This window comes from Diabrotica virgifera, chromosome 3 (genome assembly GCF_917563875.1).
Source record: "Diabrotica virgifera virgifera chromosome 3, PGI_DIABVI_V3a".
Taxonomy (NCBI): domain Eukaryota; kingdom Metazoa; phylum Arthropoda; class Insecta; order Coleoptera; family Chrysomelidae; genus Diabrotica; species Diabrotica virgifera.
The window spans coordinates 113,313,234-113,329,782 of NC_065445.1; the positions used below are offsets into that span (position 1 = coordinate 113,313,234).

Genomic DNA, 16,549 nt, shown 5'->3' on the forward strand with positions numbered 1-16,549 from the left:
GTGGTATCCAGCCGTTTCTTAGCCATCTGGTAGTTACTTGGTAATGCCGGATGTCCTTCTAACCATGGCAGTCTGGTTTCATATCGTCCTGTGGAATCTGTTGCAACAGTCTCAAAGAAAAGTTGCTTTGCTGCTAGCGCTGTTTCTTCCCTTGTCTTCCTTTCAGCCGGATCATTGATACCTTCCCAAAGCATCTAACTCCCACAGTTGACTAATCGACGCGTTGCTAATAAAAAGTGAAACCGTTGTCGCGGTGCGATTGTCCTGTTGATCTAAAGGTATCTTTCCCATCAAAGTCCAGCCCAATAAGGTTTCTACAGCTACCAGTCCACATCCTAAAATATGTCTTCTTCCGGTATAGAGTTTTCCTGCAATATCTGCACCTATTAAAACCTCTATAGGAGATGTATCACCGGAATCTGTTATCTCTATATTCAGCCTCTTCAGTTCTTCCATCCAGGGACCATTAAATACGGAAGAAATATCGCTACAAATTACGGGCTGATCTAGTGCTTCAAATGTGCAACTGTAGTTATTATAACTCAAGTTAACGTCATAACAATCATGTTTTTGTGCTAGTTCGCTACCTCCGAATAATCCATGTACAAGGTTAATCTGTTGTTTACATGGATAATCTAATAATCTAGCAGTGGACCTCAGAATATACGTCTTTTGAGATCCGGTATCTATTAAGGCGCGTACAACTCGCGTCTTGCCTAAGTGGTTCATTTTGACGCGCAAAGTTTGCAAAAAAACATTAGTAGTAGCACTATTGGCCAATGACTGATTTATTTTCGGCACAGCTTGACCATCATTCTCTATCTTATTTTCCTCTTCCTTTTTTGCCTTGCCCATCGAAAATTCTCTGCACATTAGGGGCACATGTGGTTTATGACAAAGTAAGCAACTTAATTGACCACGGCATCTTCGAGATTGGTGTCCAATTTTCAAACAGCGGAAGCAAGCACCTTTCTCTGTCAAAATATTCACTCTTTGGTCATAAGTCAACTTCTGAGCCTTGAAGAATTGACTGCTTTCGTGTGCATTTTTGCAAAATACACATCTATGATTTGTACTATGGGAATTCACCAAACCCATCGCCGAAGGAAACTGGGGTTATTCCTCTTCAGGCATCCTCTTTTTCGGACCATTACGTTTAGAATTCCCAGACTTAGTACCTGATACGCCAAAGCCTTCGCTCGCTAAAGAAACATGCTGTTCATTGTCGACTTCATTTTTCAAGAATTGCATTAAGCTTTTGAGTCGATTTTCTATGGTGGAAATACCGGCACTATTAATAGACGTTTGTGACCCAACATCTTCCGGAAATCTTTGCCATATCCTTAATAAATCCGCGGGTAGACACGATTCGACCAAAGGAAATAACATAGCCGCGTATTTATCCGATTTAATACCTAGTGTCTCCAAAGCCCTTAACTGAGTCTCTAACCTATCATACAATAAAGAAATGTCTAATTTATTGCCAGACGAAGTATTATTTATTACCAATTTGAGCAATTCCCGAACATATACCTCGATCTGCAAATCGTCGCGGTCAAAACGCGAAATTAGACAGTCTATAATCTTAGTGTAATTATCTCCAGTCGCGGGAAAACTATCAACTAGTTGCCTTGCCCTACTGCCCAGTACAGTAGCTTGGTACACTGGCTACTGGTACTTGGCTACTGGTACAGTAGCTTGAACTAAATACTCGACTTTATCGCTTAAGTCTATGTCTGAATCATGATGTATTTTTTGAAATTGTGACCAAAAGGGCAACCAGCTTTTAATGTTCCCATCGTACTTCTTGAATTCTAGCATAGGTAATTTGAATTTACGCTTACCTTGTAGGCTCCCTGTGCTCTTACCAGTTGTCCCAGAGGCCACCTCATCCTCCACGGACGCAGCTATCCTTGGTTGAACAAGTTCCTCGAACTGTATACTCAGGTCCGCAAACTTTCTGATGTAGCTGTCACTGTCTTCTATTTCCTTCAACAGGTCTTGTTCACTGGCATCCTCGTTTAACAGGAGATCATAAATTTCTTCATCTATTCTCCTTAGATCATCCATTTTCTGTCGTAATAGATCTAAGGATATTTTGATCTGTCGTACCTCACCTTTTTGGTCTTTTAATAGGTCCTCTAACTCTTTTGCTGCTTTGCTGAAAGTGGTACGAAGCACTTTGCGATGCTTTTCCTTGTTATCCATTTTCACTGCAAACTAAACACACACGTTTACCGAAAAAACTAGAAGCGAAACGTGATAAGAGTTCAGCGATCCTCGATACGCTTTTTCGTCACACCTCGTATGCACACACGATTAACTTTAACTTAAAGCCGTCCTGTCCACACGGTCGCCACAAAATGTGGGGGCCTCTAATGATCTACCCGATCTTAAGACAAAACCCCCGAGATTCGAGTTTAAATAAAAGACTTTGTACTTTTACTTTCTATAATCAGCTTTAAAAGTTAACAGCTTGCAAAATTATTGAATGACGAAAAATTAACCGTATATCTCCAAAATGGATAAGTTCTAACACACCGCGTACAATTAAAATGTTAGTAAATACCATAATCCGGAATGTCAAACGTGCATTACAGTATTTCTTGTCGAACCTATTATTACCACTACACGATATCTTAAAAAGGTTCCCGATTTTCCGGAAACGTTCTTTGAATGCTAAAATGTGTTTTTTATTACGCGGCTCGGAAAATCTACTCGATCACCGTCTTGACTTATAAATTCACATTTCAACACTGAAAACTATTTACGACGCTCTCATTCTGAAATTCTTGTTACGAACATATATGTGTCAAAGATCTGCAATCTTAGCATGACGTGATTTCTTCGAAGTAGATAAATATTATCAAAACAAAACGTATATGTCTGAGCAGAAGAATGTGTCTATTCAGGGTTTTTGAAACTCCTAATATTATAACGATTTTTAAATACAGGGTTGTGCTTTAAACCAGACAAACAATTAATTAAATATTTAAATGGCTCGAACAATAATAAAGTAAGAAACATTATATGAAATTTTAGATTATCATCATCATGATAATTCCGCCCGGGCCCGGCTCAAGTTGAGCCTCGATCTTCCTAAGTTTAGTCCCCCAATCGGTCCTATTCCTTGAAGCCTGACGCCAATTGGCAACACCGGTCTTCCTATCCTCATCTACACCATCCGTTCATCTCAACCTTGGTCTACATCTTATTCGTCGTGCAGGGTACTATTTGCTCAGGCTAAATACTTGTTCACCGCAAAGGCAGTCGTGTAATTTTTATTGTAGTCATTATACATTTAATTTTAACTGTTTCGGTGTACTTGTATTAATTATATACATACATGTCCAAAAGTGTGGAATACGTACAAATAATAAAATATATCTACGCCTATGGTGGTTTCAAAACTCTTGTTAATATCCATTCTAGAGCGTTTTTAAATGAAAATGATAAAAAATTTGAATTGTTTTTGTATCATTTTGTTCACATTCAGCTGATTAGCGTATTTACACATTATTTCATTCTTTGTTTAAATTTGACTTGAGCCGTTTAAAAATGCATAGAAACGTGATATCTCATTTTGACGGATCTAGAGTAATTATTGCTTTGTTACAACAGGGCTTTATTCAAAGTGATATCGTGAATATTGTTGATGTTACTCAGAGTGCTGTATCGAAAATTAAAAAAATATCCAAGATACAAATGACGTAAAGGATCGCCTAAGAAGTGGTAAAAGTCAATGTACAACAGCAGCACAAAATAGGCAGATAACATTGATAGCTCGAAGAAATCGTCTGGAATCTACAAGTGGTATATCCAGAGAAATTGCTAGGCTCGAAGGACTGAATATTTCACGGCAAACAATAACACGCAGACTAAATGCGGTGAATTTGTATCGCAGAAGACCCTTACATCTTTCTAAACTATCCTACCAACACAAAATAGTGAGGTTGCAATGGGCTAGAGAAAATGTGCATTATGGTCCTAACTGGAATAACGTGATGTTCTCTGATGATCGAAAAATTGGCTTGGTTTCTGATTCGCGAAGAACACTGGTTTGAAGGGCCCCAGGACGACAAGCCCGACTAGAAACAGCCCAACCGCGTGTCCCATTTGAAGGTGGCAGTATTATGGTTTTGGGTGGTATTATGAGTGGTACACGGACGCCACTGCTGGTTCTGGAGGGAAGAGTCACTGGTGATCTATACATCGAAAAAGTTTTAAATCCTGTCGTGCATCTATTCCGAGGGGCAGTAGGTGATGGATTTTTGTTTATGCATTACAGCGCACCTTCTCGTCGAACAGCAGCACAAAATGTTCTGAAAGAAGAAGGAATATCTACTTACAGTGGCCCTCGAATTCCCCCGACATAAACGTCATTGAACATGCTTGGGACATTCTCAAAACATGCATCAAGAAGCGAAACAATCCCCCTATTACACTTCGAGAACTAAAAGATGCTGCTTGTGAAGAATGGGAGAGAATTCCGCAAGGCCAGATCGACCAGTTAATTGGCAGCATGCCAAATCGCCTACAGACATGCATACAGGCCAATGGAGGAAATACTGATTATTAGTTTTATCTATACTAATTATTTTTATTATTTTTATCTATACTAATTTATTTTAAATGTAAGTTATACATTGTAGGTTTTTACTCCAAAAGATTAAATCATTTTTTGCACATCGTTTATCGGTTTTTGAGATTTATTTAGTATTGATGAGAATTGAAACAAAATGATGTTTAACTATTCAGAAGAGTTTATATATAAAAATCAATAAAAAGATGAAATATTCCAATATTCCGAACTTTTGAACATATGTGTAGTTCAAAGCTATGTCCACTACGCCAGGTCTCATTCTCTTTAATTGGGTACAGTTTTTTTCTGAGGAATTTCTTCTTGAATGTTAATACATAGTCGGTTTTTATTTGAGTTAGAAAACACCCACACATTAGAATCGTAAATATTAAGGTACAGCATCTCATGATCCTTGTTTATCTTTTTAGATACTGTTTCTAAGGTACCTATTTGATTATATATAGACCGGTCACTCTAGTACAGGGGTGGGCAAATACTTTTAAGCGCGGGCCAAAATGAAATTTTCAAAATGTCTCCCGGGCCGGAGACCTATACCCAGTATGTACGCTGCGCACACGCTAATGTTTTTGGTGGAGGTTTTTCTCTGCCCAAGAAAGTTTTTTGACATAAATACTATAAGTATCATTTTAAAGCATTTGGACAAATACATTTGATTGTTAATAATAAATAATAGTAATAATAAATTGAAAATTTAATAAATTGGCAGTGGGAAAAATCCTTCATCAGGAGATAGCTATCAAGCTGGGACTTCTCCAAACCGACTATCTCACATATTATCAATACGTCCCTGAGAGTATGCTTGAGGATGGCAACTACAAGCTATACTGGGACCGCACTGTGCTCACAGACCAAACAGTGGCGCATAATAGACCAGATCTCGTATTAGTCAATAAATTAACGAGACAAACAACCCTCATTGATGTGGCAATTCCTAACAACAATAATCTACGTACTAAATTTACTGAAAAGATCGCCAAGTACAGAGATCTGGAAATTCAAATACGGAGACAATGGAGAATGCAAAGTACCCAGACGACACCGATTATTATGTCTACTACTGGAGTCATTCCGAAGACCCTCCTCGAAAGCATAAAAAAGCTGGGTCTTAATGAACATCTTTATAAGACCATGCAGAAAGCAGTACTACTCGCAACGGCCAGATGTGTACGAAAATTTTTGGGAGATACACCTGCATACCAAGTCACCTAGGGCTCGATAACACGGAAAGAGTCCCACCAGAGCTCAATCCTTTTGATACCGTAGGTATCTGGGATGAGTCAATTTTCCCCTTAGAGGGAGTGTGAGCCGTATGGCTAAATCTGGATAAATTGTCTTACTTGTGTGTACATGCTAACAATTTATTCTCAGTAAAATTACGAAATTTTTAATATGGTCCATTATTAGATTAAGCCATAACAGGGATCCAAATAAGATATGAAATTCAGAAATTCAAGAGCAGCCTTTTTGAAGATGAGAAAATTTCTGAGCAACCAAAGATTCAATCTGCAAATCTGAAATCGGATGGTAAAATGTTATGTCAAGTCAACCATCATATTCAAAATTCAAAGGTGTAAACTGATCTAGTATGGTCATGTACAAAGAATGGACGACGATAGGCTGCCAAAACAAGTTTTAAAATGGATACTAAGGGAAAGAAGGCAGAGAGGAAAGCCGAAACAATCCTGGCTGGGTGGCATTCAGAAGACAATGTCGGAAAGGAACCTTCACCCTGGCGAATGCAACGACTTACGAAGCTGGAAACTGGGAACCGGAAGGCACTCCTATGTCCACTCTATTCTTCTTTATTGGATTGTTAATGCTGACTTAGTGAGAAAGCTGGAAGCTTTTGGTATGTGGCTTTTTAGGAGAATTTTGAAAATACCATGGACCGATCATATTACGAATGAAATGGTGTTGCACAGAATGGAAAACGAACAGAGAACTTTGATCATCATTAAAGGGAGAAAGACAGCAAGGAGAAAGGGCACATACTAATAAATGATCAGTACGTTGTTGTAAGTTGTGGCAGCAGCTGATTATTAAGGGTAAAATCGAAGAAAAAGGGTCCTGGTAGGCGACAAATACCTTGGCCGAAAAAAAATATTCGCGTCTGGACCGGGTTAAACACACAAATGCTTTTAAGAAAAGCAGGAGATAGAAATTCATTATTTATATTAAAAACTACAAACACTAGTACTGTTGATTTCAACAAAATCGCATAAAAGGGATTAAGAGCGTAGGCGCAAAATTTCGGACCAATGCTTTTTAAATGCATTCCTTTTTTTTCTAATCCTGAGAAAACTAATAAATATTTTTGAAAAATTTAAACGCAGAATGAAAGATTACATTATTACCGAGGGCCTAAAGTCCCTTAGAATAACAAAAAGTTTCTTTTGAATGAGATATTTGAAATTAAAAATTACACTAATTTTATTCACCCCTGCGCCTTACTAAAATAAGCATTGTAGAAGTTTTCAGGGACTTTCGGCCCTCGGCAGTATAATTTGCTCAGGATTCGAAAAAAAAACTGAATGCATTTAAAAAGCATTGCGCCTATGCTCTTAAAAAACGCTTGCGGTATTTTTCAACGGGCCGGATAAAGTAATCTAAAGGGCCGGATCCGGCCCGCGGGCCGCCTTTTGCCCACCGCTGCTCTAGTAGATATAGGTCGCTCAGGTTCACGAGCTCTTTTAATCCATTTCCTGCGGTGGATTGGTCCGCATAAGTTCCTCTTCATTATCCTTTATAGATTTTCGTGTTTTTTCGCTTTCTCTGTGATCTATTTCCATTCTTTCCTATTCTGTATTTTTTCTCTCCAGCCTGTAATTTCCATATTGGATATATCCTCTCGCAGTTGATCTTCCCATCTTATTTTCGGTCTTCCTCTAGGTCTGTTTATTACTGGCGTCCAATTTGTTATCTGCCTAATTAGTTCATCCGCTCCTCTTCTTTGGATGTGGCCAAACCATTTTAGTCTTTGTGCTTTAATGAATCTCACTACATCTTCTCCTTCCATTAGATTTCTTATTTCGTGATTCATCAGAATTCGTCATCATTTTGGTCTTTTGGTAATTAATATTTAGGCCTACTTTACGTGCTGCATCGCGGAGTTCATTCAACATATCATTGGCAGTTTTTAGGTCATCTGAAATCAAACAATATCATCTGCGAATCGTAGATTACTAAGCATCTCATCATCGATAAGCATCTCACCATAAAATAAATAAATAAAATAAAATTTAATAAAACAAAATAAAAATAAATAAAACTAATTAAAATAGAATCGAATCGAATCGAACCGAATCGCATCGAATCGAATCGAACTGATTCGAATGGTATCGAATCGAATCTAATCAATAAAAAATATATAAAAAACACATAAAATTTCATTAGCATAAATATGTACATAGTAATAAAGCGCTGTAAGAATTATTCACTTCTGTCGAAACTTCCAAAGAGCACGCTCCGTTTTTTCATTTTGAAGCATTATTCTTAGAAATGAATAACCATTTTCAGTTTCGTTGCAAAACGAAAATACAGCCGAACCATATTCTAGTCCAATCAGAGAGTGCTGCAAGCACCTCTACCGGTTTCGAAACTTATTAGTCTCTCATCAGGAGGCACATATGCTGCTCTCCCTGATCCAACCAAGTATTTTCGTTTTGCAACGAAACTGAAAATGGTTATTCATTTTTGATTTACATTTACTCTGTGTCGAGTATGAAGGGAACCATTCTCGTTGGAACTTTACCGCGCTGAGCAGATGGGACGTGAATTGCAAATTGTAGAATTCCCTCATCTTCCTTAGTCTCAGCATCCGTATGGCTTGCAAATTGTAGAAGCCTCGGAGGTGTAACCAGAGAAGGTTCCCATTGTTTTCATTCTGGTGGGATGTAGAATAGCATTATGTTGTTTTATATGCCATTAGAGTGAAAACTTAGTCTTTTTGTAGCAGTTGCCGCTAGGGCATCTATGCCATTTCGTTCGTTGCAATCCGGGACTGCACGCTGGGGTTTGTTTTGGTTGGATCAGGGAGAGCAGCATATGTGCCTCCTGATGAGAGACTAATAAGTTTCGAAACCGGTAGAGGTGCTTGCAGCACTCTCTGATTGGACTAGAATATGGTTCGGCTGTATTTTCGTTTTGCAACGAAACTGAAAATGGTTATTCATTTTTTATTTACATTTACTCTGTGTCGAGTATGAAGGGAACCATTCTCGTTGGAACTTTACCGCGCTGAGCAGATGGGACGTGAATTGCAAATTGTAGAATTCCCTCATCTTCCTTAGTCTCAGCATCCGTATGGCTTGCAAATTGTAGAAGCCTCGGAGGTGTAACCAGAGAAGGTTCCCATTGTTTTCATTCTGGTGGGATGTAGAATAGCATTATGTTGTTTTATATGCCATTAGAGTGAAAACTTAGTCTCATTATTCTTAGGTTTATCTCGTCGAATAGATATTGTGTTTTTGATATTTACCATGGTTCCTAGGCAAGAGAATCTGCTGCATTTGACAGTGCAGCCACAGCATAAGGAACACATTTGTGTCTATGCTGTGATGCAGCGAACATCTATTTGGAGTTATGGAAAATGCGTGCGACAAGGTTCAAGTCTTCTGCATATGCCAATATTTGGGCAAATTTGATAAGTGTTCTTTTGCCCCTTTTAGTAAAGCATTCCCGCTTGCAAAACTATTTTTATATTTTCACTGTTCATGGTGGTTGTTATAATCGCCAATGTATACAGCAGGGTGGGGTTGTGCTTGAATTTTGAATTGTTTAGGCCTGACCATTCAAGATGTGAGAGGTGGTTTGTAAATATTGCGAGACGGTAATACTACCGGTTTTTGTGACAACATTAGTAGTGTTCGCGCAGTACAAATCGAGCATACCCAGAGTAAGTTCGGGATTAGTTTCCAATGCGCAGGCGTAAACGTAAACTTATCCTGGACATGCTCAGGTTTTTTCGCTCCGCGAACAATTTTCGGATTCGCAATGTAATGACGGGTTGCATACATTAAGGTTAGAGAAGGAAGCTTTTTGTTGTCTCTTTCTTATTTCGAAATAAATGTCAAAAAAAATGCAAATGCAACAAATTTGTATGTCAACAAAGAGAAAAAGAAAAGAGAATAAAGGCAACAGGCAAAGGATTAACTTTCTATTCAATAATTAAATGCCTTTCTTAGAAGGTAGAAATTTGATTAGAGTCTTTCTTTATTATTTCCACAATATAATGTGGTTATTTCCACTCTGAAATCCAGCTTACATTTTGGTAGAGAGTAAAAGATTGTTGATATGTAGATATAAAAATTACCTTTAACTTCATGAGGGTTGAACATTATCTGAAGGAAGGAATAATTTAGTAAAACTTGGTAAAACAATCATTTCCAATTTTGATATCTATGTATTAAATTTAATGGGTTGTGGCATTGTGTTGTGGTTTATTACACCACAAAAATTATGAAATACATATAACAAGACACAAGAAATAGTTTCAGAATAAGTTTGATGTATTGTTTATGTTTCATTATATTCAATAAGAGACTAATTTAACTCATAAATTAAACTGAAAAATAAACCACAAGAATATGTAGGTACTTATAAGCTCATTTAGATAGAAGAAATTAAGTAAAAACAGAGTACAATTTATTGTAATACATACTACCGTAATAGATAATTATCGAATATCGAATGAAAATAATACTTGAAAAGGTACCTACTTATTTATAAACATACGAAATGGAAAACATTGACAAAAACAACTAAAAAAGCTTTAATATAAAAAATATTAAAATTTGTTTGAAGAATATTTAAATGACACAACACTTTACATAATTTAAAAACTTTAAAAACCAGAATCTACATCTACAAGTTGTTTAACAAAACAATATTTTAGGTTAAGAATTGGAAGGAGTAAGAACAGAATGTCAAGAAATTCTTCCCAAATATTTTGTGCGCCTGTGCGAACTTAAAATCCGAAACAAAATCCTCGAACGTCGAGAGCGTACCCCGGGCATGTTCAGGATCTTTTTTCTGTACTGCGCGAACACCGAATTAAAAATCCGGAGGGTGTTCAGAGGGAAAGATTTCGACTCCGCGAACGCCCAATTTTGTAATGCGCAGGCGTTCTCCCTCTGGGTATACCCAGGACGTACTGCGCGATCAAAGCTATTATAGATAATTATTACAATCGTCAAGTAGAGATTACCGAAGCATGTCTTGTCTGATGTATATGGTATGATCGGTGTAAGTTGCGGCTAGTATTTCATAGTATTTTTGCCTTTTTGCCCTTTTTTTGTAGTTGTTCTTCTATTTCGCAACTAAGTCAACGTTGTCATTTTTGGTTCTGGTTGTTGTTTTATTTTTGTAATCGTTTATTGAACCGTTTATTTTTGTAATTGTCGGAACCGTATATTGGAACTGTTGTTTGGTCCGGAGATCCTAAGGATTATCTTCTTAAAATGGCTTCGTTCATTTAGCATTATACAGTATGTAAAAGCCAAAGGGCTTACATTTATATTTATTATACATTTATTATTTCGTGAATGGGCGATTTTGGTAATAAATCCTGAAACTGTACGTGATGACGTAATCGATAATTTTTTAAACGACAATATAGTTATGTGCTAGCTTAGCTCATTTGAAAGGTTATTCAATTCTCTATTCAGTAATATAAACATTAACATAATAATTTATACATGGAAATAATGAATTTACTCCATTTGGCTTTTACACACTGTAGAGTAGGTATACCCTAGTCCACGAATATACGACCCTCTTGGATTATCTCGACTTTTGCTGTGAAAAATAAGAAGAATGAAAGTAAATTGAAATTTACATTGCTGTTTATTGGAATAATTATTAGAGCCATTTACTTTCGTACTTCCTATGTTGTAAACTAAAATATTCGTTGTCGCGATAATCCAAGAGAGTCGTATATTCGTGGAATGACCTATATGCACGTAGGTATAGTATTTCTCTTACGGATGCAAACTAGCTTTACACTCTATTAATTTTCAATTAAGTTTATATAGGTATACTACAAGAACTTCAACTAATTATTAATAATGTTGCAGCTTGTATAGGCCAATTTGGTAATATATTTAACGAAACTACAAATGTATGTAGCGAAAATCTTAAGCAAGGCCAAGGCCCGTGTTCTGGTGATTCTGGTGGTCCTTTAGCTCAACATGGCACATTAATTGGTGTAGTCTCTTGGGGTTCCAAGGATTGTGGTACAGATATTCCATCGGTGTATTCTAAAGTTAGCAACTATATAGATTGGATTAAAGAGCATGTCAGCGAGTTGTAGAATTATTTATAATTATGAAATACATTATATAAATAAAATAAATAACCTAATGTCTAAAATTTCAGTTTTTATTCACAATCAACTATGTTTTTACGTATTTACCTATTACAGACGAGCGGCACACCCCAAAAAAACGCTTATTTCCCGAAATACTGACCACGGCGTGGTAAATGGGAATTTTGGTCAAACCCCATGTTTTTGTTGGTACTGAACTCGAAAATAAGGTTTATTTTGGATTTGTGGAGGAACATTGTCAAAATCGCAATTTTACCCTAAAAATAAACAAAAATAAAATCACGTTTCTTGTGTTTACCTCGCGATAACTCTGTTAAGCGTTATTTTGGGGATGTATAACATCGATATTAAAAGTTGCACCATTTTTCTTTTCTATACAACATTTTGATCTAATACTTTCCAGAAAACTTCTTTGTACTCTATATTTTAACATACATGTGATTATCAAGTTAAGTTTTAATTTTTGTTACTCAACTTTTGCGACATAACTTTTATTAGAATAGGCCTGAAAATGGAACAGAGTTGTAGCGAGTTAAAAGCAAAAAAATGTGATTTCATTTTTTTTTTATTTTTAGGGTAAAATTGCGATTTTGACAATGTTCCTTCACATAAAATTCAAAACAAGCCTCATTTTCGTTTTCAGCACCATCAAAAACATCAAGTGTGAGCAAAACTAGCCATTCACCACACCGTGGTCATTACCTGGTCATTTTGAGGGTGCGTGCCGCTCGCCTATTATATTATATTATATTAGTTCCCAAATGTTCACATATTAATTTGAACCATAAAAGTTTAATATACAGCTCCCGGAACGAACCATGGCCGATGGCAGACGCTCTCGTCGGAGACATCCAATTAAATTTTTACGCAGACAGGATTTCTCTCACCGGCCTTGGTTCGCTCCGGGAGCTGTAGATATATAAAGATGAAAGAAATGGTAAAAAGAAGACAAATAATAATTGAAATGGAGTAAAAGGAAATAAAGAAAGTTATAGAGATGTTGGCAGCTTTCGCGTTACCTACAAGGCGTTAAATTTCAAAAAATTAGTTGGACAATTTCAAGACTATAAGTACCTATGTTTAATTATTTTTAACAGTCGAAACAAATTGGTTATTCAAATTAAAACGGTTTAAATGAGATGATCAAATTGAGATCCCTTCACTTCTTGGCAATAACCCAATCTTTGCTTGAATTCACGCAGGGTCTGGCGACGGAGCTGCCTTTTCTTTCGTCTTGTTTGTCTAGTTCTATAATTGTGGTTTATTTCTAGTTTTAACAAATTGTTTCTATCACACTTGTTATGAAGTACGTCTGTTGATATGTATGAATTAGGAATATAAGATCATTTAAAATTTGCTTTATATACATGGTGTCCCATTTAAATTATTATTGATTTATCATATATTATTTATCACAAGTATATGTATTTGGAAATTATTTGATAGGGTACCTAATTTCTACAATACGTTCAGTTTTTATACGACACAACACAGATAGTAGGTGGTAGACCTAATAAATGTATTGGGTTGCATGATTTCCATTAAAATCTGAAATTATGTCTAAATAATGCCGTTGATATTTTAATTTTATTGTTTGAAAATATCAAAAAGTCATTTGTTAAAATTTGTCAGTTTGGTAATAAACTGCCAGAATTTATACCTTAGCCAGAATCTTCTGAATAATCAGAATTTAATATATTAATATTCTCTTTATACCACATAAATAACTACACGTACAGGAAGAGAAGAGGTATCTACTCCATAAAGTTCTCTGGGAAAAATCGTCGCTTAACACTCCAATATGCACGTGGAACGTATTTCGCATATCCTCTCGTTCAATTAGTAATGGAACTTGATCGCGGAGGCAAATTGTTCGAATTGTCTAGATGTATATTATTCTAGATGTCTAGTAGAAATTTAACAATAATTCCCCAATAATAATAATTTAACAATAATAAATACCCTACATATTCAGTGTTGAAGGCGCTTATGGAATAAAATTATTTCTGCCGTTGTCTTAAAAAATTATAAAAAATGCTGGGACTTGAAGATGTTTATATATAAATGTGCACTTTTTAAACATAAATTTAAATAAAAAAAAAACAGTAAAATCCTGTATAAAAGGTATATTTAAAAACCCTCAAAAGGGCCACATCAAAATCACATAACTAGTTTTCGACTGGTTTACCAGTTCCAAAATTTTGCATTGTCAAAACACCTAGAAATGTTCCAGTCAACTTAAAGAACACCTTCCAATGGAAAATTTTGAAAAATGAGATTTGTAACCATTATAGCAAGCTCAACTTCATCAACTGTAAGCTCAAGGTAACATATGACTCCTTACTTATATCTTTAGGCTTTGATAGTTTGGGTAACTTTCTGAATGATGTTCAGGACAGACTGGACAGAGTAACCTTTATTAAATTCAATACACTAAAATCTAAACTCAACAATTTAATTCTCAAAAATTCTCATTTATCTAATAGAAACAGTAACAACAACACTAAATTTTCCAATTTTAAATTTCACCCCAGACTTAAAAATTTATCGACGGTTATCTTTGATAAAAATGAATTAGATCTTCTTCATCTAGGACTCAAATACTCCATCCCGAGAAAGGTCTCTGAAAAAGACCTCAAGAGTCTGTCAATTGAGCTAGATATTATCATTCAAAACCTCTCCGTCCCATTAAATCAAAAAACTTGTATCAGAAACTCCTGTTTCAATACTATTAATAAATTCAAACATAAATACATTTCACTTTCTAATAATTTCACCAATAATTTGTCATTAAATACTTCTAACAACGCATCGTCTATCAATGTGCCTGCCTTTTCTCAGAACACAGTTCTGAACTCCAGCTTTCCTCAATTTTCTGACCAACATCGTCAAAATCATCTCAAAACCCTTAATTCCATCAAAAATAAAGTCAAAGCTAATAACTTAATAATTAGCAAGGCAGACAAAGGCAATTGTCTAGTGATTCTAGACCAAAATCTCTATATTGACAAAGTCACTACTTTTCTCTCTGATAATAATTTCGTGTCACTCCCAGAAGATCCCTCCAAAAAATTCATTAACAAACTCAAAGATAACCTCAAACCATTTACCGAATTTTTTTCTGAACAATTTACACCTTATTATAAAATACCTAGTAATCCTTTAAAACCAAGACTGTATGGTTTACCTAAGATACATAAAGAGGGGATCCTCATTCGTCCAGTTGTTAGCTTCATAAACACTCCTGTTTCCATCCTTTCAAAATTCATACTCAATCTTATTAACAACATGACGAACTTCACCCCTCGTTTCTCTGTCAAAAACACAAGTCATCTTGTCAACAATCTCCAACAAATCCAACTTCGCCCTAACATTACCATGCTTTCATTTGATGTTAGCGATCTTTTTACTTCAGTCCCAAAACAAGAAACGATTAATCTGGTACACTCTCTTCTAAGAGCAAGTTACATTACCATTTCTACCACTGATTCAATTATTACAATTTTGTCTAGCTCAAGGCTTCTTTGTATTCAACAATAAATATTACAGACAACCTGATGGTTTAGTCATGGGTAGTTGCCTGTCTCCTCTTCTAGCTGACATTTTTATGGATCATTTGGAATCCGTACATATCATGAAAAATCCTGAAATTCTCCATTGGTATCGTTATGTTGATGATTTTTTATTGATCATCTCAGGTAACTCAAATACAGCTGATTTGTTACTTTCTAAAATTAATCAAATCCACCCCAATATTAAATTCACCATGGAATTAGAGTCATCCCAATCAATTAACTTTATTGACCTCACTATTACCAGATTAAATGACCACTTCGATTTCAGTATCTTTAGGAAACCGACACAGACTGACCATGTCATACCACTATCCTCTAACTACCCTATGTCACACAAACTTGCCGCCTTTCACAGTTACATACACCGCCTTGAAACCATCCCCTTGTCACAATCTAATTACAATAAAGAATTAAACATACTTCGTCAAATAGCCTTTAATAACGGTTACGATCCACACATCATAGCCAAGCTCATTCATAAAAGACAGCTTAAAGTCTTACGACATGCTGCATTCCCTAGGGATTCGACAACCAAACCTACTTATGTTTCTATACCCTTTCACCAAGATAGGCTTTCTGGGGATATTTCGAACATTATCAAAAGATCAGTAGAGAACATCCGAATTTCATTTAAGGTATCCAACAACTTAGGACATTCTCTATCCAATTCCAAAGATAGCATTAATTACATGAATCGTAGTGGTGTTTATAGACTACAATGTTCTGACTGGGAGGCTACTTACATAGGAAGAACTTGTAGATCACTTGCTTCTCGCTCTCTTAAACACACCAAAAGAGAGAACACCTCTACCTTTTCTCAACATCTCAAACAAAAAAATCATACGTTGAATATCCCAGATGATGTCGCTCTACTTCACAACATCTCACAGAAAGACTTCTTAAGATTAGACTTGTACGAGGACCTAGAAATAATAAAGGAAAAACAGAAAAGTCCGAATTGTGTCAACCGCCATCGTGACTTCCAACCACTCCATCGATAACTTTTTTCTTAACACTTTTACGATATCACTTTCCATCCCCTTTTAC

General features: G+C 36.0%; 1 protein-coding gene across 1 annotated transcript in view; it reads left to right on the forward strand.

Annotated features, from left to right (window-relative positions):
• Window positions 1–11,971, forward strand: part of LOC114327441 (trypsin-1) — a 30,922-nt gene extending 18,951 nt beyond the window's left edge. Inside the window, exon 4 of the mRNA XM_028276067.1 lies at window positions 11,677–11,971. Coding sequence (XP_028131868.1) covers window positions 11,677–11,912 — 236 coding nt within the window. The 3' untranslated portion in view covers window positions 11,913–11,971. The remainder of the gene's footprint in view (window positions 1–11,676) is intronic.
• The last annotated feature ends 4,578 nt before the right edge of the window (window positions 11,972–16,549 follow it).